This window comes from Sphaerodactylus townsendi, linkage group LG02, assembly GCF_021028975.2.
Source record: "Sphaerodactylus townsendi isolate TG3544 linkage group LG02, MPM_Stown_v2.3, whole genome shotgun sequence".
In the NCBI taxonomy this organism is placed as follows: Eukaryota; Metazoa; Chordata; class Lepidosauria; order Squamata; family Sphaerodactylidae; genus Sphaerodactylus; species Sphaerodactylus townsendi.
The window spans coordinates 128938734-128960431 of record NC_059426.1 but is presented as its reverse complement, the minus strand read 5'-3'; the positions used below and the strand labels follow the sequence as shown (position 1 = coordinate 128960431).

Sequence of the window (21698 nt, the reverse complement as noted above, 5' to 3'; positions counted from 1 at the left end):
TTTTTAAAGGGAAATGGTTTTGCTTCACTTCACTGTTTGTGCTGCTACTGCTCACATTAAACTAAGCTAAGCTACAGGTTTTGCATAGCAAAAAAGGTGTTTTAAGTAATAATGTGATTCTAGCAATTTTCAAACATCTAAAAGTTTGCTGAAAAGAAGGACAACAACTGTTCACCACCTCCCCCAAAGGTAAGAATTGTGGGTCCTTGTTAGGTTAGGGCAAATTGTTGTCTACAGAAGTTGTAGAATACCTCTTTCCTAGACATCTTTCGATATAGCCCAGGAGACGCCAGCACAGGAAGATAACTTTGACCTTCAAAATCACCCCCACAGTCCATAATTATAACAAATGTGATACGTTTCAACTGTAAGTAATAAGTATTTTAATTACATATTTTACTGAGCATCATTTACAAGAAATGCATCTATAGTACATTTTTGATTATTTTTGTTTTATGTTGTGTTTATATTCCACCAATATATAAGTTTCTAAATTTACTGCTTCTCAGATTCATTTTTATTGAATTACATCTAACATACTATTTCCAACATTTTATAAATTATATTCTAATATCATTAAAATATAACTTTAGACTCTCCAAAGTACAATATAAAAAGACAGTTTAGCCATGGTGAAGAAATTATAATATTTTATATATTCATGATCAAGTATCAAAACTACAGCTGGGATGCAGAGATCTTGTTATGTGAGCAGAAAGCTTAAGGCTGTGTCTCAGTTCAGATGTAACAAAACATAGTTTATTTTAACTGGATTATGCTAGGATGTTCATGTTTCTACATAATTCAAATTCATAGTTAAGATTAACAGTCCAATCCACAAGCAGCCAAGGATGACGCCATGCTGCACTGCCATGCCACCTTCAGAGGGCTTTCAGGCGACCTGGGAAAACAGCAAAAACTAAAAAACCTTCTGGCTGCCTGAAAGCCCTCCATAGGGCTAAACCCAGATGGAAGTCAACTAAAGATGGCTCCACACTGGGCCATGTCCCTATGTGCCAGTGTTCAATCCAGCATTGCTCTGCAGTGGTGCCCACTTCCAAGTTTTGCTGCTGTGGAGTGGGGTGCCAGGTTCCTGGTGCCTTTGTCCTCTCTGCTGGTGGGGGTGCCCCTTACACTGGCAGACGGAGCAAACATACCGGTGTGGCCCTGCATCATGGCTGAGAGGCAATTCGCCTCTGCTTTGGATTGGGCCATAAGTGTGGTTAAGAAACAAATTTCAAACCATAATTTTTGAGTCTAGTGTTTATCCTTAGTCATCCTAACTATCCTAACTAGTCATAGTTATTGGAGTTGCCTGTTCTTGGACAATTGCACAAACCAATAAGTTCAATTAATGCATTATTCATTGTTAAGTCTGAACTGAGCTTTTGGGTATGGATATAATAGATTTCTCCTATTTCCATCATCATAAAAAAGCTACTTTGCTGAGTTTCCAACCCTCTGGGGTAATTGTTTCAAGCAGTCTTTGTTGACAGAGGTTGATGACAAGCAAGAAAAACTCATGACCTCCCAAGTACTTTCTTCTTGTGCTGTGGGTTCTTTGGATCCAAAAGCATATAACTTAATTATTAAAATATCTTCTAAATATGCAAAATAACCTATTCCATTCTGAAAACATTACAAAATAATAACAATATAATATTTCTCCTCTCAATACCAAAATATAAAACACATGTATTTCTGAAGTATTACATTTTTCATTATCATTTCCAACTAAACATGGCTAGTTTTAACTGAATGTTTTTTGATACTGGTCTTTTTAAGCATAAATATCAATATTGCTTTTCCTTAATCATATCTTTAAGACACTGAAAAAAAGCAAGAACATAGCCAAAAATACAAGTTTTTGTATTTTCAGAATCATCAGTCCCTATTTGGGTTCATCTCACTTAAACAGGCAGTTGCTCAGACATTACACAGGGTAAACAGCCAACAAGCAAGCAAGTTATAACCTATCACAGAGTCTACTTAATCAATGAATACCTGTTTTGGCCTATTTTACATTACAGAGAATCTTATGACTTTTCTGCATAACTATTTCAGAAAAGGAGAATCTAAAATGAAAAGTTATGCAGATGACATTGTAATATTGGTAATGTAACCAAAAACTTCTTTGAATAAAAATAATGGAACATATACATATATGTATATTTTGAACCTTCTCTGGATATAAACACATAGAAGACCCAAGTGATGGTGATATAAACATCAGAAACAGAAGAATAAGAAACAAATTATTTAGGAATTTATCAGACAGGACAGAAACAGAAGAATAAAAAACAAATTATTTAGGAATTTATCAGACAGGACAGAGCAATACAGTTTTTAAAAGACAACTTTTTAAAAGACAACCATCAAAAAGTCTGGACCAGTATCAAAGAAAATTTGCAAAGATGGGAAAAATTAAGAATTTTATGGTTAGGAAGGATTTCCTCAGTTAAAATGAATATATTAGCAAATCTAACTTTATTTCAAAAGTTACCTATATAGAAGAAAAAATCTTAAAAGAATGGCAGAGAATGATCAAAAATTTCATCCGAAGTGGGAAAAAAGCTAAAAGTAAGATTCAAAATGTTAGAAGATGAGAAAAGAGGTAGTTTAGCAGTACCAAATACAAGCAGCTGTACTAGTTTGGTTGATAAACTGGATTACTGTTCCCAACTGAAGGACAGTAAAATTGGAAACAATAGCCTTAAAATAAGGTACATATAATTATCTATGGATTAAGAAATCATTAAGGACAATTCAGATCCAAACCAGGAAACATGTTCTGAGAGATGGTTTAATTAGGATATAGTATCAGTGCGGAAGTAAAATAAATCCTTCAATATTGCCATTGATATTTCCAGTTGATGCTCACTGTGAAAGAAACATAAGAAGGACAACTGACCTTATAACCTCTGAAAATAGGACTGATATATTAGATAGTGGATGGAGATCCATGATGAAATGCAAAAGATTTTAAAAATTAAGTTTGGGATGAATCCTAAAACTATGCAATTAAATATATTATCAAGCATCATTTCTATAACTTAGCAGGATCAGGGGTTGTGAGATTATTCATCTCTCCGCATGTGCAAATCAGTATTTCTACTTCTATCGCATAGAAGGAAGTTCCTATAAAATAGTTGTAATACAACACATAATATATCTGATGCACTTAACTTCCCATCATTTTTAGAGAAGGTAAAATTTATCCTTTGGATACTATCAACATCTTTTCTAACAGACATTGCACTCAATAAATGTTGCAATCTACAAACTGGGAGTTCCTGGAGCTATTCCACACCTGTGTTGCTCCTAATATAAAGCTGCTTAAATTCACTGCCGAAATTCCTGGTTTTGTCCCCCTTCTACAACTTGCACATTTGGCTTAGAGTACTCAAAGAACCTCCAATAAAAGAGATGTATTTAAAGCCACATAAGGGAAGTGTTATACAAAATTCTTCATAATTCACATGTAAACAAACTTCTTCAGTGTCTCCTTTTCTGTGTAAACCAAGGAAATGAGAAGTCTTTTGTGGATTGTCTGAGTAAAAGAAGAGCAAAGCAAAACTCCATAACATCACAATAAGGTGCTCCCTAGAGATATGGGCAGAGTGAAGCATCATGCTAGGTCATTATTTTCATCATGTCATTATTTTCATGTGTCTTCTTTCAGTTGGTGGTCACACTGGCTTCTTTCTGACGTAGTCTTTCTTTCTGTTGTTTAAGAAAAAAGGAACTTTATTATCATTCTTTTCTTCAATTTTCCATCTGTTTTCAAATTGTAAAGAGTATGTGGTCTAGAAGATGAAGAATGAAGCAGCCGGAAACCAGAATAGAGAGTATTTTTCCCTTCAGAAATTTAACTCCTGGAATACCATACTATGAAACAGATTCCAAATTTCAATATAAGCATATTTAGAATTTCAGAAAATATTTTATTTAATTCTTGGACTTTGACCCTCCATTCCCACCGGCAGAGAGAATGCTGAAAATGCCTCTACTGTAGTCTAGAAGAATTTTCATATTAATATTAAGCGACACTGTGATTTTTTAAAAAAGAAATCAGTAATCTGAATGGTAACACCAAGGAAGTTTTGTTTGTGTGAGGGAATACATGCAGTAACAAAAGCAGAAAAATTATAGATGTGATCTGACATTTACAGTGTGCAGGGGCTTCTCATTCTCTTCCCTGTGAAATGGAACAGTACAGAGAATATTATTAATTATATTTGCTGAGAGCACCCTTGGTTACAGAAGAGAAGCCTATACTTGTGTAGAGAATTTTATGTACACTGGAATTCTTGGACTGCTGCCAACAGTGGTAAAATTAATTACCTACAGTGTCCTTTCTTACCAAACTGACAAATGACAAACTGCCTTAATTTTGGCTCTTTGTACTAATACCATACTGTATCTGGTGGTACTTCTAAGCAAGAATTGCTTTTATGCGTATTGTTGCTAAATTGAATCCACCTTAGTTTGAGTAACCAGTATCGGTTGCATCCAAATACAGCAAAAGAATTTTCCATCTGTCTTCACAAGTACGAAAAAGACATCAGCCTAGACTACAGAAAATACAACCAGCAAGACTAATTCACAGATAAATAGATTGGCAAGGTAAACCCTTTTAGTTGGGTTTCTAATCTACTTCTTTCTACTTCAGAAATATGAAATGAAAGGGATTGCAAAGATGGTTTGGAAGTAGAAGGCATAAAGGCACTAATATTTCAGAGAGAAGTGACAAAACTGAGGCAGCAATTGGGAATTATTTTCAGGCACGCTCTTTTTCCCTTCAAAGGCCTTCACCAGTGGTTCTCAACCTGGGGGTCAGGACCCATTTGGGGGTCGAACGACCCTTTCATAGGGGTCACCTAAGTCTCTTTGCATCAATGTTCTCCATCAGTAAAATGGACAAATGTTAGGGTTGGGGGTCACCACAACATGAGGAACTGTATTAAAGAGTTGTGGCATGAGGAAGGTTGAGAACCACTGGCCTACACTAAGGCCCTTTCCACATGGGCCATTTACAGTGCCCTAGGGATGGCAAAAATGCCATCCCTAGGGAGCTGTTTGCATGGGGGGTGCAGCTGCATCGCAACCGCACCGCCCTCGCTCCCCCCCAGCGGCGGGGGGGGGTCATAAATGACCTGGAAGTAGGGGTGGGTAGCGTGGTGGCCAAGTTTGCAGATGATACCAAATTATGTAGGGTGGTGAGAACCACAAAGGATTGCGAGGAGGTCCAAGCGGACCTTGATAAATTAGGTGAGTGGGCTAAGAAATGGCAAATGCAGTTCAATGTAGCAAAATGCAAAGTGATGCACATAGGGGCAAAAAATCCAAACTTCACATACACGCTACAGGGGTCAGTGCTATCAGTCACAGACCAGGAAAGGGATTTGGGCGTCTTAATTGATAGTTCCATGGGAATGTCAACTCAATGTATGGCAGCTGTGAAAAAGGCAAACTCTATGCTGGGAATAATCAGGAAAGGAATTGATAATAAAACTGCAAAGATTGTCATGCCCTTATATAAAGCCGTGGTGCGACCACACTTGGAGTACTGTGTTCAGTTCTGGTCACCACATCTCAAAAAGGATATTGAAGAGATAGAAAAAGTGCAGAGAAGGGCAACGAGGATGATTGAGGGACTGGAGCACCTTCCTTATGAGGAAAGGCTGCAGCGTTTGGGACTCTTTAGTTTGGAGAGGAGACGTCTGAGGGGGGATATGATTGAAGTCTATAAAATTATGCATGGGGTAGAAAATGTTGACAGAGAGAAATTTTTCTCTCTTTCTCACAATACTAGAACCAGGGGGCATTCATTGAAAATGCTGGGGGGAAGAATTAGAACTAATAAAAGGAAACACTTCTTCACACAACGTGTGATTGGTGTTTGGAATATGCTGCCACAGGAGGTGGTGATGGCCGGAAGGTCGCAGGGAAGGTACGTCGATCGGGCGATGGCACAGCGCTGCGCCATCTTCCCTGCCCTTACTGGGACCGTTCGTGCGAACGGTCCCGAGGGGTGTGTGTCGGCGTTGTATATGCTGACGCACCCCCCCAGTGTGGCCGTGCGGAAACAGCCAGAGATAGATTGAACAAAGCTCCCTCATGGGTTTGGAATCTTGCTCAACCATAATTTCACTTTTTATTTTAAAAAAAGGATCTGGATATTCATGCTTTGAGATTGGAAGGGATATATCAAACTTCCTTTGAATGGAACTAAGATGCATGGTACTAGAAATACATAACAGTAAGCGGGAATCAGAGTCAATCCTCAGAACATGTCTTACCAGACTGGCAGTGGGATTGATTTTCTTTGTTTCCACCTTCTTTTCTGCAGTTAACTTGCTCACTGATTGCTGGGCTACTTTGAGTCTGAAACAAAACACACACACAACATGTCTAGTGAGAACCAAAGAAATGGCATCTGCTTGGCATATCAAAGCGGCTTTTGAAAAGCGTAGAGTTTGTAAATGTTTATCCAGTGGAAGTTTCCAGTTGAAACCAGACTTTTGAAACACAGTACACTGATTTTATGAGGTCACATTAATCAGATTTCACACAATCACCAACCAGTTTTGGCACTGGCCAGGATCTCTGCATGTGGAAGTATAGTGGTCTAGGTCAGGGATCACCAACTGACAGCTTGTGAGCTGCATGCAGCCTCTGAGCTCTTTCTGTGTGGCCCTCCTTGTTTGCTGCTATAAGAGTGGCCGGGAATCAACGCTATCACCCTCAAGGCATATTCTTTTAGACCCATACTGTTCTTCCTGTTTCAAGACGCACCACTTACTGCTGTTCTTCCTGGCCCTTGCTTGCAAAAAACACAATAGCAACACTGTTTCTTTTGAACTCAATGGTTCCTTCAGTCAGCCTCCAACTTGGTTTTACCCTCCATACTAGCATTTTAGCCATTCTGAGAGCTTTGATAGCCAGCAAAGCTCAGGTATCCAAACTGCCCAGCTTTTTCACACCCTGCCCCCACTCCAAGCCTCACTTTCACACCCCGCCCCAACTCCATGCATTGCTGTGTAGAAGGTTATATGTATGTAAGGAAGATTTGTAAATGGGCATAGAAGATGTCTGACCTGCCTTTGCAAAAAAGGTAGGAAAAGAACAGTAAAAGAGCTGGTATTTTTGCAAAAAAGAAAAATAAAGTGTTTTGCATACTGAAAATTTCTACAGGTTCCACCCATCAAGGCTTCTCCAGGTGGCTTCCAGTGTTACTGGTGAAGTTGCTGCTGCAGGTAAAAGCATTGTTTTTTCCTCAAGGAGACCTGGTTGCTCTGATGTCTTCCTTTGCTTGCTTCAGCCTTGCTTCTGTCTTTCCTCCCCACACCCAACCAACTGGGAGTCCTCTCATGCATCTTTGATTGCAGGAGCCAGTGAGTGGCCCTTTGGGTTGAGAGGGAAGGAGGGAAGCTTATGGGAGTCTCCTTCCCACATCTTTTTTCAGCCAAGTTCTCCTCCTGCCAGCTGCCATTTGCTTCTCATGATTGAGGATTGACTGGCAGGCAGTTATGTGTATGTGTATCCCGCTGCAGGTAAGAGGCTGCCCTTTCATTCATCCTTTCTCTGTATCTGCCCCTTTTTGGAGGGCCTCCAATTTTTAAATATTAGCATGTGTAGATTTAAACTTCAAGGCAGTGTGTGTATTAAGAAATAAATCTCACAGTATCCAGGGTACTTAGGATTGCAACTCAGCCATCTGGTAGGTCAGATTCATAATCCATTTTTTAAATAATCTTCCTAGCCTGTGCATATGGTACAATGCTCCTGAGAGCTAGTGGATATGGTGGCAGGGGTCTCTTCTATTCTTTGCTATTGTCAAAATGAATATTCCCAGTTAATAACAGCCAGGATGAGATGGATTTGATGGGAAAGAGAAGAGTTAGGTCCTTAAAACAATACTTCTCATTTTTTTATTTATTGTGGCCGTTTCCGCACGGCCCATAAACGACGGCCTGGGGGCGGTAAAAACGCCGCCCCCAGGCCGCCGTTCGCACAGGCGCCGCTGCTGCAACGCAGCAGCGGCGACCTGACTCCGCTTCCCTTCCCCCAGGGCGGCGTCAGGCCGCCCTAAACAACAACCCTTTAAAGGGTTGTTGTTGGGAAAGCGTCTTCCAACGACACGGTCGCGAACCACGCCGCCCGGGGAAAACGCTGTCTCCTCCGTCCGACTCCACGATGCCCTGCGTCATTGCCTGCTGGACATGCAGCAGCCCGCCACTGTCCTCCGACCTCCAGTGGGAGGGGGGGCAGCTGTCGATGAGCTGAATAGGCGACCAACGAAGCGAGGCGGCAGCGACGGACATCGTGAGTCCGGACGAGGAGGAGGCGGGAAGAAGCGACTCCATGCGGGCCGCCTCTCCTGTGATAGCTTCTGCTTGGCCTGGCTTTCGCACTTTGCCGTGCTGAGCGGGCTTCGCGCTACGCCCGTAGAACTCTTGGCGTGGATGAGCGTAATGAGAGTAACGTCGTCTTGAAACGGCCTCAAGGATAATATTGAAACTCTACAACTGCTGCTGCAAAAAATTCTGTAAAAAGATGTCTGCAAAAGAAAATGCAGTTTCAAAGAAATGGAAAATTGTATATGAGCACCATGACAAATGGACTGCTGTGTTTTAAAGGCCAAAGAGTTTTCCTGCTGTCTTGAAACTTGCAGTATTAAAGGAGTACAGTGATAGAAGGCACTTTGAATTCTGTCACAGGAGCTACTTTTAATATATCAAAAAGAGATGTGAGTGAACAAGATACAGTCTCTTTTAAAAAATCAATATTTTTTAGCAAAGTAGTTTTAGAAAGCATGTTGAGGAGAACCCAATGGCGTAGTGCCAAGGGGACGGGGGGGGGGTGCGTGATGCACTGGGTGTGTGCTGGTGTGGGGTGGAGGCAATCCAGGGCATGGCGGGGGTGTGGCAGGAGTGCAGTTCCTTTTTGCTACAGCTCTGGGAGAACTTGTCTATTGTGAGGGCCAGCTACCATGTTGCTAAATGTATTTGCTGAGAGTGGTAGACCATTCACTGATGGTGAATGTGACAGGAAGAGCATGGTTAAGCTAATGGAAGAAATGTGCCCTGATAAAATATCTTAGGTTAGTTGTGTCAGTTTATTTTCATCTGCAATCACCAGGCATGTTAAAGAATTATGAGAAGAGTTGAATATGTTGCAGATTATCAAGGCGAAAAGTTTTGATTTACCCCCTTTGGCATTAAATGGAAGCAGAAAACATGTTCTTGAAGGTATGTAAATCAGTAGAAAATCTTGGTTTAAGTTAGGGTAAATTGAAAAGCATCACAACTAATGGAACATGAAATACCGTGGGGAGTAAAACTGGCATAATTGCAAGAATCAATCAAAATATTTTAAAATTAAATGGTACACTTTCCATACAATTTCACTGCATCATCCATCAGCAAGCCTAGGATGAGCTAGACTAGAACAACCACCAAAAACTAAGGCCGTTTCCGCACGGGCAATGAATGGCGACCTGGAGATGGTATGCAGCTGTCTCCAGGCCAGCCATTTCTCCACCGAAGCGCCCAGCTGCTAGCGCTGGCAGGTTAAGCGTGCATCCCTAGCACCCTCCCTCGAAGCCCTGAAGCGGCGTTTCCCCAAGCTTCCCAGCTGACTCTTTTTTTGGGGAAGCCTTGGCCGGGAATGCTTGCTGCCCAGTGAGTGAGCGGCGGCTTCCACACCACCGCCCTCCCCACCTGGCACTCACACCTTGTCCCGGGCCTCCTGGCTGGCGTCGCTGAGAACCTGGGGACACCCCCTACCCTCTTGACGGCCCAGCTGGAGCAGGCAGCGCGCAGAAGGCCAGGGGCTGTCCCAGAGCCTCAGCGATGTGCGGAGAGCCGGGGACATCCCGAGTCTGGCCGAAATAGGCAGTGCCCACGGCTCCGATGGCGCGGCTCCCGGCTGGCTGTGTCCCAGGACGCGTCCATCGCGGGCCCGGTCCCAGCTACTGCCCAATGTGAGCGCAAGCTTGCCTAAGCTGCTTATTCCGACTGATTTTGGGAAAAGCCACAAAGGGCTCAAGATCAATACCATACCATTAAAAAAACAGGATTATGGATAATGAGGATGATAAACAAGAAGAGGAGTTTGGATTTATACCTTGTTTTTCTCTCCTGTTAAAAGACTCAAGGCAAGCCAGCTTACAAACTCCTTTCCCTTTCTTTCCCCACAACAGACACCTTGTGAGGTAGGTGGGGCTGAAAGAGTTCTGAATGAACAGTGACTGGCCCAAGGTCACCCAGTAAAGAATGTAGGAGTGGGGAGACAACCTGGATCACCAGATAAAAGTCTGTCACTCATGTGGATAAATTGTGTTTTGGCATCTTGTGGTCTGGGGATAAAATTGGCCAAGAATCCTAGCTAAGTCAGACACCTGGTTGCTTTAACTATGGTTAATACCAATGCAAAATGTATTTATGATTGGTGTATAAAAGCAAGTGGAAAAATTCCCTACTGGATAAGGAAGCCTTACAGGAGGGGAATATAAACCTCTAGCTTGCTCTTGATCTTTTAATCTCAGCTATTAGATCAGGCCTACTATGTTTGCATTAGCCCTGATTTGAGACCTTATTTAGATAGGAGATAATTCAGTACTGAGAATTACAAGGGAACACTTATGATATAGCCTATTACACTACAAAATTCTCAGAGCTGGGATCATCTACTCCCTCCCCACAACAAAGTTCAATTTCTCTCTGCATCACAGACTACCAGAAGGAGAAAGGGGACACCACAGAAAGTGAACAAAGGCACCATCACCACAAAGGCACCACCCTTAACTAAAATGCATAAAGATCGACATGTCTCTATTCCATCTCAGTGTAGCCATCTAGGGAATAAGAATTCATTCATTCATTCATTCATTCATTCATTCATTCATTCATTCATTCATTCATTCATTCATTCATTCATTCATTCATTCATTCATTCGACTTTTATACTGCCCACCCCCGGAGGGCTCTGGAAGCTAAAGGTACTGACTATAGCCACTCACACTGATATCATAGCAACCACCAGGAACAGCTAGTTTACTTGTATATACATATTATCACAGTGTCAATACGGGCATAAAAGTATGCATGTGCCAAAGACAGCTAGATCTAGAAGACTATCAATAGGCTGTAGGCCTCTCTCTCTCTCTCTCTCTCTCTCTCTCTCTGTATATATATATATATATATATATATATATATATATATATATATATATATATATATAGATAGAGAGATAGATATATAGATATATATATAGAGAGATAGATATATATAGATAGATAGATAGATAGATAGATAGATAGATAGATAGATATAGATAGATATAGATAGATAGATAGATAGATAGATAGATAGAGAGAGAGAGAGAGAGAGAGAGAGAGAGAGAGAGAGAGAGACTTGATGCCTTGTTTCTGCTTAGTATAGAAACAGATTTGTTATGCCAGATTAATTTTGAGGACTTGATAAGAGACCTTGTAATTTAAAAAGTAGAAAAAACCCCTTTGAAGTATGAATATGTAGATAACAATTATCTTTTAATCCATGAATATTAAAATGCTATGTATTTTTAAGATTTTAGAAAACAGTGAGATAAAGGAAGTTTTGTTTATGTATGTAATCAAGGTCGATATTTGTATATTTGTTTGCCTGCCTATCTATGCCCTGTCAGCAAAAACAGTAAACAGTTTTTCTTTCACAAGGTGTGGAAAAATGTTCTAACTTGGAAACATTTGAAATGATAAGTTTTAACATTTTTATTTGTACTGTTCCCTTATGGCAATTTAAAATATTAATTATTGAAAAAATCCATTTTCTACTGCCCAGCCCTAATTATAAACAAATAAATTCCTTTTGCTATAAAGTGTTAAATAAATGAAATAAAAACAGGCTAAAATATAAGTATAATTTGTGAATATAATTTATGAATATAAATTGTGAAATCTAGTCAGACAGGCTTGCAAGTAAACTAAATTATGAATCTTGCAAATGGCAGGGCCAGGGCACCAAGGTTGGACTGTGTTTAGGACAGCAGTCAGACTTAATCTGACCCTGGGGGTAGGGCTAAATTTTGCCCACTGGAGCAACTGAAAATCAAAACCCTGGGATTTAAGCCTGTTTCCATGGGTCCTTGGGCCTAACCATGGAGTGACAGGACATTGGAAAAAGGCAGATGAATCTGATATACTGGTCTGTTTTCTTATATGGGAGGTTCATAATCAGAGATAATAGCTATGACTAACAACTTCTTGCATTCCAGCAATTCAGTAAGATGGTAGCTACAGTTTATTGAAGCAGACATATCCAAGATTTTAAAGAAACCAGTTTTTTTGTTCAGAGTTTGGATGTTTGATGTTCATCTTGGACAGCTGTTTAGTGTCTTTGACTTCATCATTCTTGTTTAAGGAAAGAGTCATATTACTTTCTCAAGGTCTCATTTCAATCCATTCTTATGCAGTATCGTGATAAGGAATATAGAAACACACTATCATAAATAAAGTATTTTGAGATGAAATTTCAAATGCTTAACTTAGTGTATATGACTAATGTTAGATTTCTCTCTTCAGTCTCAATAACAAGCTCTAAATGTGCTCAGATTACAAATAATTTAAAACATTTGAAGTTTTTTCTTTTATCATAAAATTCTGAATTCTTAAAACATACTGATGAGTTCAGTTGCTGAATGTTCAGTTGCATGATACAACCTATCCCTCATAAGAGCAATCATGATTGCATTCCACTAAAATAATAAACAATGTAATTTATATGGACTTTAATAGCTATAGTTCTTATGAAAAATGTCACTTGTCTGGTATCTTACGTTTTAAAAAATCACTGAACATTCTCTATGTACTTTTCAAATAAAAAAAAATAAAATTAGGGATATTTATTGGGAAAATATTTACAGTGCATTAAATAGTTACAGGTTCAACACTGATTCTTGGCTACAGATGAAGAGAAAAGATACTCTATGGCCCCTTCCACACACGCAAAATAATGTGTTTTCAAACCACTTTCACAACTGTTTGCAAGTGGATTTTGCTATTCCGCACAGCTTTAAAGAGCACTGAAAGCAGTTTGAAAGTGCATTATTCTGCATGTGCGGAATGAGCCTATGTTACATAAAATGAGTAGATAAAAAATGAAACAGGTCTTCTAAAATTCTATTAGTGAAAATTGGCCATGGTGGCAGGGGCTGATGGGAATTGTAGTTCATGAACAAGTTGAGTCAGAGGTTGCAGACCCCTGCTCTAGCTCATCTACATTATGGTGAGACTGAGATTCATCGGACCATTTAACAAGTACTGCTGTCTTCATGAAATTTGTAGTAGTTGGCAAGGATGCATCAATCCCTTGCATCAGTTTCTCCTCTTGGTCCCTGTCTTTCTATGGTCCTTCTGCCTCTATCCATTCCAGGATTTTTAGACACTCCATCTGTACTATGGAACAGATTACTGGCGGTAGTTTGGAAAGCACCAGATCTTAATTATCCTTTGTAGGGCCCATAAGAACATTTTTTTCAACAGTGCTTTTGAGAGGTAAATTTAAGCTGAATTTGAAGGGAATTAATTCTTCCTGGAAGTTAATCAATCTGATTTCTATTCTTTGGGAGTTCTATGAACATCTGATACTGTGAACATCTTCATAATGTTTTATCTGTGTTACTTGACTTTGTACATGGCATCTTGGGCTAAACAGAAAAAGTGGGATATAATTGTAAATAAAACGTTTGGCTGTCTTGTGCTATTCTGTGAGATTTGACATTTTGCTGGCCTTTGCAGTCAGCAGAAGACCACTCCACAGAAGTCATATGCCATTTATATTTATGTTAGCTTTTAGAAGGGGCAGCATAATCCTCTTGAGTTGTATTAATCTGCAAGTGACACTGCTAGTGCCTACAGTCTGTTCAAGACACTATCCATTAATAATTTTTGAAGCTTCAGGTAGAGAAGGGGTGGGGAGAACCTTAAGGAATGCAGTTTGTTTAAACCATGAAATCTGACCATATGTAAGGGGAATATGTTCAAAAGAAGAATCAGGCTCACTCATCACTGTGCAAAAAAGGTCAAAATTCACTAAAGAATAGAGAAGAAAGGTTGCTGGTGTCAGCAATACCATTAAACTATGAAAGGGTAGAGAATGCGGAGAAAACTCACAAGCAACAATGAAACCTACAGTTTTAAAAACAATTAACCATGTTTCCATTACTTGATTATCTAGCAAAGTAAAACAAATAACTTTCCCTGCTAAGAGAAAAGTGCATTAATATGCTCTACCTGATTTAGTTTGGTGTCTGAAAGTGCAATCCCAAGGGGGGGGGGGTAGTTGTGATATGGCTGGGGACGGTGCAGCCATGCAGCCTTTTACGAGGCTTGCTGTTCCATGGCCAGCAAACCAAAAATGACGTTCCCCCAACCTCTGTGAAACCCCTATATGCAGCACAATGGCTGCACCTCCCTTTTTGCCAGCATAAGTCTGCACCAGCAAATGGGAGCATTCCTGGACCAAAAGGGCTCAGGAAGCTGACTGCAGCCATCCCCTTCAATGCTGCCATGGGCTCTTGGGCTGACACTGTGGCTGTATTGGTGCATGGGCATCATGCTTTGGCTTGGCTCACTATCACTGGTGTAAGTGTCCCGTGACAGCATAAATGCCAGCACAAGTGAAATTTACACCAGAACAAAGGGGGGAATGCCACTTTCTCAGCAGCTTTGGGCCCCTCCTAGATTGCACTATAAGAATCCTTTACAGGGAGTAAGCACTACTGAAGAGACCAGAGTACAATTTTGAGTAGACCTGCTTGGGATTGCTCAGTCAGTGATCCAAACTGAAAGATTAAAACTGAATACAAGACTGTGGATCACAGTCAGACTTGGAAACAAAATGTGGTCCTTAAAGTTCATGATAATAGCTTATTTCTTTTCCCTCTTAATGATACAAAGTAAATGCAGATGTTTAAAACAGTATTGTACCAAGTAGAAGAATAATTTTCACCTCTATAGAAACATGTATAACTGTGCCACAGGGTTAGGAAAAAAACACTGCTTATTTAACCCCATGCCCTCTTTCCATTCACCATGCTGAGGGAGGAAAGAACAGGAATTAAGGCATGAAGTGATCTGATATCTAGAGACTGATTATTAGCCACAGACTTGCTTCCAGGCTGGAACAGCAACTAGTTGATTTGGCCTTAAATCAACAAGCACAATTAAATGCTTGTTGGCACAATATACTCTCAGCACCTTATTAAGTTCCAACAAGATGGACTGGCAACCCAGGGTACCAACTACATTTTGTGTAAAAAGTATTGGTGACCTTATGGGGCATTCAAAAAAGACCTACTGACATACAAAGAAGGAAAATGGAATAACTATGTTACAAACATGTATGCTTTAAATGGTTTTTGATTTTTAGATTGCAACTTGGTTCTCTCTCTCTCTCTCTCTCTCTCTCTCTCTCTCTCTCTCTCTCTCTCTAATCTAAATGCCAAACTACTCAAAATTACCACAATCAGATAATATGTCAGTTCATTAAACTTCTGAAAACTTGTCAGAAACTTCAAGTGTTCCAAAATACGACCGTCAGGCTACTGCTGGAAGCTTAAAGTGGTGGTTCTTAACTTTAACAAGCTAAATGGCTTTGGACTAGAATATGTATCTTGTGTTCACTGCCCTGAGCCCTTCGGGGGTAGGGCAGTATACAAATATAATAATAATAATAATAATAATAATAATAATAATAATAATAATAATAATAATAATAATAATAATAATAATAATAATAATAATAGGATCACTTCCTTTTTTACTCTCCCCAGTTTTTACTCAGCCAGTTAAGATCCAGGTCAAAGATTGGGCTCTTTGTGCCACTGCCTACAGAGATGAGGCAGGTAGCAAGTAGAGCCAAGATTTTTCAGTAGTGGGATGCTGCTGTTGGAATTACTTTTGCCTAGCAAATACCCTACAGTCTCTTAGATGCCAGACCATTTTCATTTATGGAGAACAGGTCTATCAGTAGCTACAAGTCTATGATGACTAAAGGGAACCTATCTATATGCTTTTATTAATGTATGAAATTCCATCATAATTGTCAAAATTAGTAGCACATGCAGAGGATACCAACTATATTTTGTAGCAACTGCATGTTATCTTTAAAAATTGTGATACATAATCATTCTTGCTTTTGTGCCTCATAAGCCCCCCAAAAGTCAAGTAGAAAGGTTATGTAGTCTTGCTCAAGAGTGGGAGAATATCCTTCCTTTGGGAAGCTGGATGAACATTAACCCTTTTGAAATATTTGGAAAAATGGGGTCCAGATCTAGAGAAAGTGCCCAGATAAAATGAAAGGAATCAGAATACCCTGACCCAGGTTATCTCTCCCCCCCATTTATTTGCAATGATGCTAAGTTTGTGTAGTGATTGAACTGTTGGAACAGGATGTGGGAAATCCAGGTTTGTATCCCCACTCTGCCAAGGAAGCTTTCTGGGTGACCCTGGACTTGTCACATTTTCTCAGGCCAAGCTATGTCAAAGGATAAAACAGATCAGAGGAGAATGGGCCTCCCTTGGGGACCTTTTTGGGCCTCCCTTGGGGAGAAAGGTATGATATAAATACAGTTCTAATGTCTGTTCCTCATTTGTTACCACTAAGGAGATTAACATTTATTATCATGTATGTAAAGGGTACAGCGGGAGTTGGGAAGCATCCTTTTACTCCTTTGCCAGATTATGGGGAAATATTAACTCCCCATTCTGTTCATAATATTAACATAGGTTTGCTGCTATACTACTATTACATACAGGTTTGCTGCTATACTACTATTCTAAAGTTGACAACCAGGATGGATGAGAAGAAGTTGAGACTGAAAAATAAGGAGGGAGTAGAAGTAGGGATAGAAAAATAAAAGAGAGTAAAACAAAGGGGAATTTCATGAAGAAGAGCCAGAGAAATGTAGGAAAAGATTAGAGGTTTTTTAAATTTTAGCTACCACATAGTAACAGAGCTGCCTCTTTGCAAGATTTGGCTGGGCAGGAGCTGGGTGGAATTAAAGGAAAAGTGAAACCATAGACTGCTAGAGATAATGATCTTGTTAAGAAGCTGCAGTCTAGTAATGACTGTAGCTTGTCCAGGCTGGTGTTTTCTTGCTCTAGTGCTGGCTTGGCTGATGGGTGTAGCAGGATATGAGAAGCAAGGGTTTCCTTCAGAAAGACAGAACCAGCAGTCAGAAATAGTAACCTGTACTGTCTCTGCCTTCCCTGCAATCCTAGTGGCTGCTGTCAGAACTGCATTAGATTTTTTTAAAAACACATCCATAAATATGGTGTGATCAGGGGTCCTCCAATTGACTTGCGCTACTGGAATGTTGTCCTCCCAGGCCCCCTACCCTCAGTGGTCTTATTCCTAGAAGTTTAGTAGCAGATGAACATTTCTCATAAAAGAAAAGAGATAGTAAAGAAACACCTTATTTGGGCATTGGCTATTTCACCATCTGAACTCAACAAAGATTGAAAAGACTTACATTTTAAAAAGAAGCTCCTGAATTGTTGTGTGAAATATGAACCAACTTTAAGACAGTAACACATCTCTGCAGTGTAAAGACTACCTAGAATTATTAAGAGAAAGCAACATGGGATATTTCACTGGAAACTCAGCTAAGTGAAACAGCCATTTTTTTAAAAAAAAAACACCAATCCAAATCTTGAGAATATTGGACATTTAAAATACATTTCTGCTGCGCTCTTTTAATGTATGTTTGTGTTACATGAGTAATCCAGGAACTTAATCTTAACTAAAGTATGGTTTGAATTTGCCACCTTGGGAACTCTGAAGTGGGTGAAAAGTCAGAATAGAAATATTTTTAAATAAACAATTGTAAACATATTTTTATTCACGTGTAATATGTACATATTTGTATACCTGTCTTATATGAAATGCAGATTTTGTTCTAGGGAGGGGGTGAATCAGCTATATTATACAAGCAGCTAATTTATTTTCATGGCAGATAAGTGTAGGGCAGCATGATTAAAGTGTTTCCTCTTCTAAAATGTCTGATAAAAATCTAACTGGAATGTTACATTTTTCTTACATTAAAAGTCAAGCAGTTTTCAGACAAAACAAATTCTTGCTGCCTAGCCTGTTGTTTAGATGGCATTATTAACACTTTCCCCTAAGCATTGTGAAGTTTCTCACTGTTCTTTGAACAACCACAGAATAGTCAATAGTGTAAAATGGAAATAAATGGTTAGTCAGAAATCACCCCACAACTGACAGAGATTTCACATTGAACTATTTATTGGCCATCTGCTTTTAAAATAGCAGTTACTTTCACTTTTTTAAAAAAATAAAAATTGTAAACCTGTTATTAGATGTTATTAGATACTGCTAGGGCACATTTATTTGATGACAAAATAAAATACAGCTGCTATTGTAACTAAGAGCCTTCAAAATTTAGGTACCAACGTACATCCAAGTTCATCAAGTGACTTGAGAAATATTATTGGTCCAGAATGGTATAATGGCTAGAGTGCTGGACCAGGACTTGGGAGACAGTCCCTCATTTAACCCTTATTTAACATCAAGTTCACCAACTGACTCTTGCCTAATCACTCGAAGCTCAATCTACATTTTAGCAAAATGAAAAATATCAGAACCATGTTCCTCTGAGCATTTTGGAGGAAGAGTAGCATAAAAATTCAACAAGTAAATATATGCCCTTCCTCATTAGCAAATGCCATTGGTGTGATATTTAAATATGGGCAGCCCAATCCAGAGCTCCCAGCAGCTGGGGATGGTGCTGTTATGGCGCTGCCCCACTGCCTCCAGAAGACTTCTCACCAGTGGGAGGAAGCAGAAAATACACCCTCCCCCCAAAAAAACATACTGTCAGAAAACACTCACTAGGGCTTAATGGGTCCAAAAAGGTGGTGTAAATAATACTGGTAACCAGTACCTGGATAAATGTGGGATCTAATTCGTGCATACATTGAGTATGACATGCATTAGAAAAACCAGGTATACACATTGTAATGAGTGTACAGTGCATTTGAATATAATCCTTAATGGCTAAGTAGATCTGCTAAATTTAATGAAGTATTTCTTCAGCATTTTTAAATCCTAATTGAAAGGAAAAGGCTTTTTGTACTTGACCAGTTGTTGCGCTGAATGTGACGATGACATGCTTAAGAGGATCACATGCTTGAATACTAAAAAAACCTCCATGCATATAGAAAATGTTCATATATTCAGGATACTGATTTTTTTGTGAGTGGTATGCAACTCCTCCACTAGCAGGCTGAAATGGTACATTCTAAGAATTGGATGTATGGACAGGCCACCTCCTATTCTAAGACTGTGAAAAGGAACAATTTCATTAAAATAAATCTGACAAAAACACTAGTTTTCAAGGTGACACTATGCATTGCTTCCTGGAAATGGGGTTGGTGAACTGTTACTTTGTAAAATGACAACTTCTAAAAAAATGATGGCTTTTGAAGACATCTGGTAATGATACAGCAATTTTTCTTTCATTCATATTTACATATTTCATCTCACTTTGTATTAACGAACATTGTCTTCATCCACATTTTAGACTGCGACTAAATCAAAACTTTTGAAGGTTAATAGTAATCTAATAAAAGAATAAGCAATCAATCGAGTTTCATTACAGTGTTTTGTATAAGAAAGCAACATTTATAGCACTTTAACACATTACTTTTTCTGGAGGTAGGGTATAACTCTGTTTAGGATTGCATTGTCAGCCAGCTATTTCAACAAGCAAATCATAAATAGTTTTTGTTAGCATCCATTTATAAGGAAACCAAATTCAGCATCCCCCCTTTTAAATAGACTATTCCAAAATACTGATTCTTTGAAGGAAAGAACATTTTCACAGGGCTTTTCCATGCATGTGACTAAGTCCTGATGTTTTTGGCAACAAACCCATAAGCATTGGAATTGGTTTGGGCATGATTCTTCCACGTGCCTGCACTCCTTGTGCATTTTCACAGTTGTAGAATTAGTTAATTTTCTTCTGGACATGTTTTCTGTAATGAGGATTTTCAAGGGAAGGGCTGTCATCATTGAGGGCATCATAGCTTCCCTCTTTTAAAATGGCCCTAAAACATCAATATGTTGCTATAAAGTTGTAACAATAGGTTTAGGAGCAGGTATGAATTCCAAGCTTTCATTTTAAAAAAGTAAGGAGAAAGGCTCTTCTCAGAGAAGGAAGGAGACAGAGACTTTCTTTAAAACGAAAGCTGGGAATTCAGAGAACTAGCTAAGCATATTGTTCCAATGCTCTAAAAATAAATTAATATTTTGGGCCAGTAAAGAAAAAAGAAAATGAAATCACTTGTCTTCAGGAGAGAGAAGGAGTTGTTGCCAGACCAACCTATGGTGGACCAAAGGGACCCTGAGTGGCTTCTCTACTGACCTCAGCCAACCCTTAGGGTGCCTAGTAGTACAGTGCTAAAATGGGGAGCCCATTCTGTGCACTGGCTCAGAGCATCCAAAGGAGAAAGAACTATGTCTGGATTTGTCTCCCTCAAAATCAGCTTGCATAATGCTTCTCTCATGCCCTTCCTGACAGGATTAAGTGAACACCAGGACCTTGTCCTGGAGAGAGTTCCCATCTTCAGCCCTGGACCATACACCCCAATGAAGACAACGGATGTGCTAATGTGCTTACCTCCCCAATGTTGTACTAACTAATGTTTCTTCCTCTGAATAATACCTTTCATGACCACTCCATTTACACTGTCATTGTTTTACAGCTGTAGTTTCATCAGCTAACTTCCTTCTTGGAGACATTTCTGAGCCTGGAACATCAGGCTGCTGTCTTAACCAATTAGATCAATGACCCAACCATTGAGGTTGATGTCTGCCTCTTGTCTTTTCCTGGAAAGGAAGGAAATCTCTTTTGTCTAGGGCAGGGGTAGGGAACCTGCGGCTCTCCAGATGTTCAGGAACTACAATTCCCATCAGCCCCTACCAGCATGGCCAATTGGCCATGCTGACAGAGGCTGATGGGAATTGTAGTTCCTGAACATCTGGAGAGCCGCAGGTTCCCTACCCCTGGTCTAGGGAGATTAAGGATCACTATGCATAATCCTGATTGTCCACTTTTCCCTATAAGAATCCCACTCTCCCAATAGCCAGTGCACACTGTCTCTGGACATCTCTCTGTGATACTGTTCCACAGTGCTGTTCCTCCAGAGCAGGGGTCCCCAAACTTTTTAAACAGGGGGCCAGTTCACTGTCCCTCAGACTGTTGGAGGGCCGGACTAAAAAAAACTATGAACAAATTCCTATGCACAAATGATTGTAAAATGTTTGATTTCACCTTTCAACCTTTCTGTCATGGTCTATTTTTAGAACAGTGACCAAAGTATGTCAAGTGCAGGGTGGGCTCCAAATATTGTTGGGGAGGCTGTGGAATACCTTCCCCTGTAAAAAAAGCAGAACTTTCCCAATGAAGCATTCCATCTAACCCAGGATCAGGTATCTTCCTGGGTTCTTCCTCCCTAGCAGCCAGCGAGCGATTCACCAGCCTGGCTGATGCCAATGGGAGTGAGGCGGAACAGAAAGCCTGAGAGCAACACATGGAGTAGCCGAGAGGGAAGGGCGGAGCAGGAGTTGCCACGTGTAAGGTTTCCAACTCTGGGTCAGAAAATTCATGG

At 39.8% G+C, this 21698-nt stretch overlaps 1 protein-coding gene across 2 annotated transcripts in view; it reads right to left on the bottom strand.

Annotated features, from left to right (window-relative positions):
- Nucleotides 1-363: 363 nt before the first annotated feature.
- FMN1 (formin 1) overlaps nt 364-21698 on the bottom strand; it is a 185885-nt gene continuing 164550 nt past the window's right edge. For both annotated transcript variants that reach the window (XM_048486013.1, XM_048486012.1), the window contains 2 exons: nt 6303-6387; nt 364-3723 (listed from right to left, as the gene is read on the bottom strand). In XM_048486013.1, coding sequence (XP_048341970.1) covers nt 3679-3723; nt 6303-6387 — 130 coding nt within the window. In that variant the 3' untranslated portion in view covers nt 364-3678. The remainder of the gene's footprint in view (nt 3724-6302; nt 6388-21698) is intronic.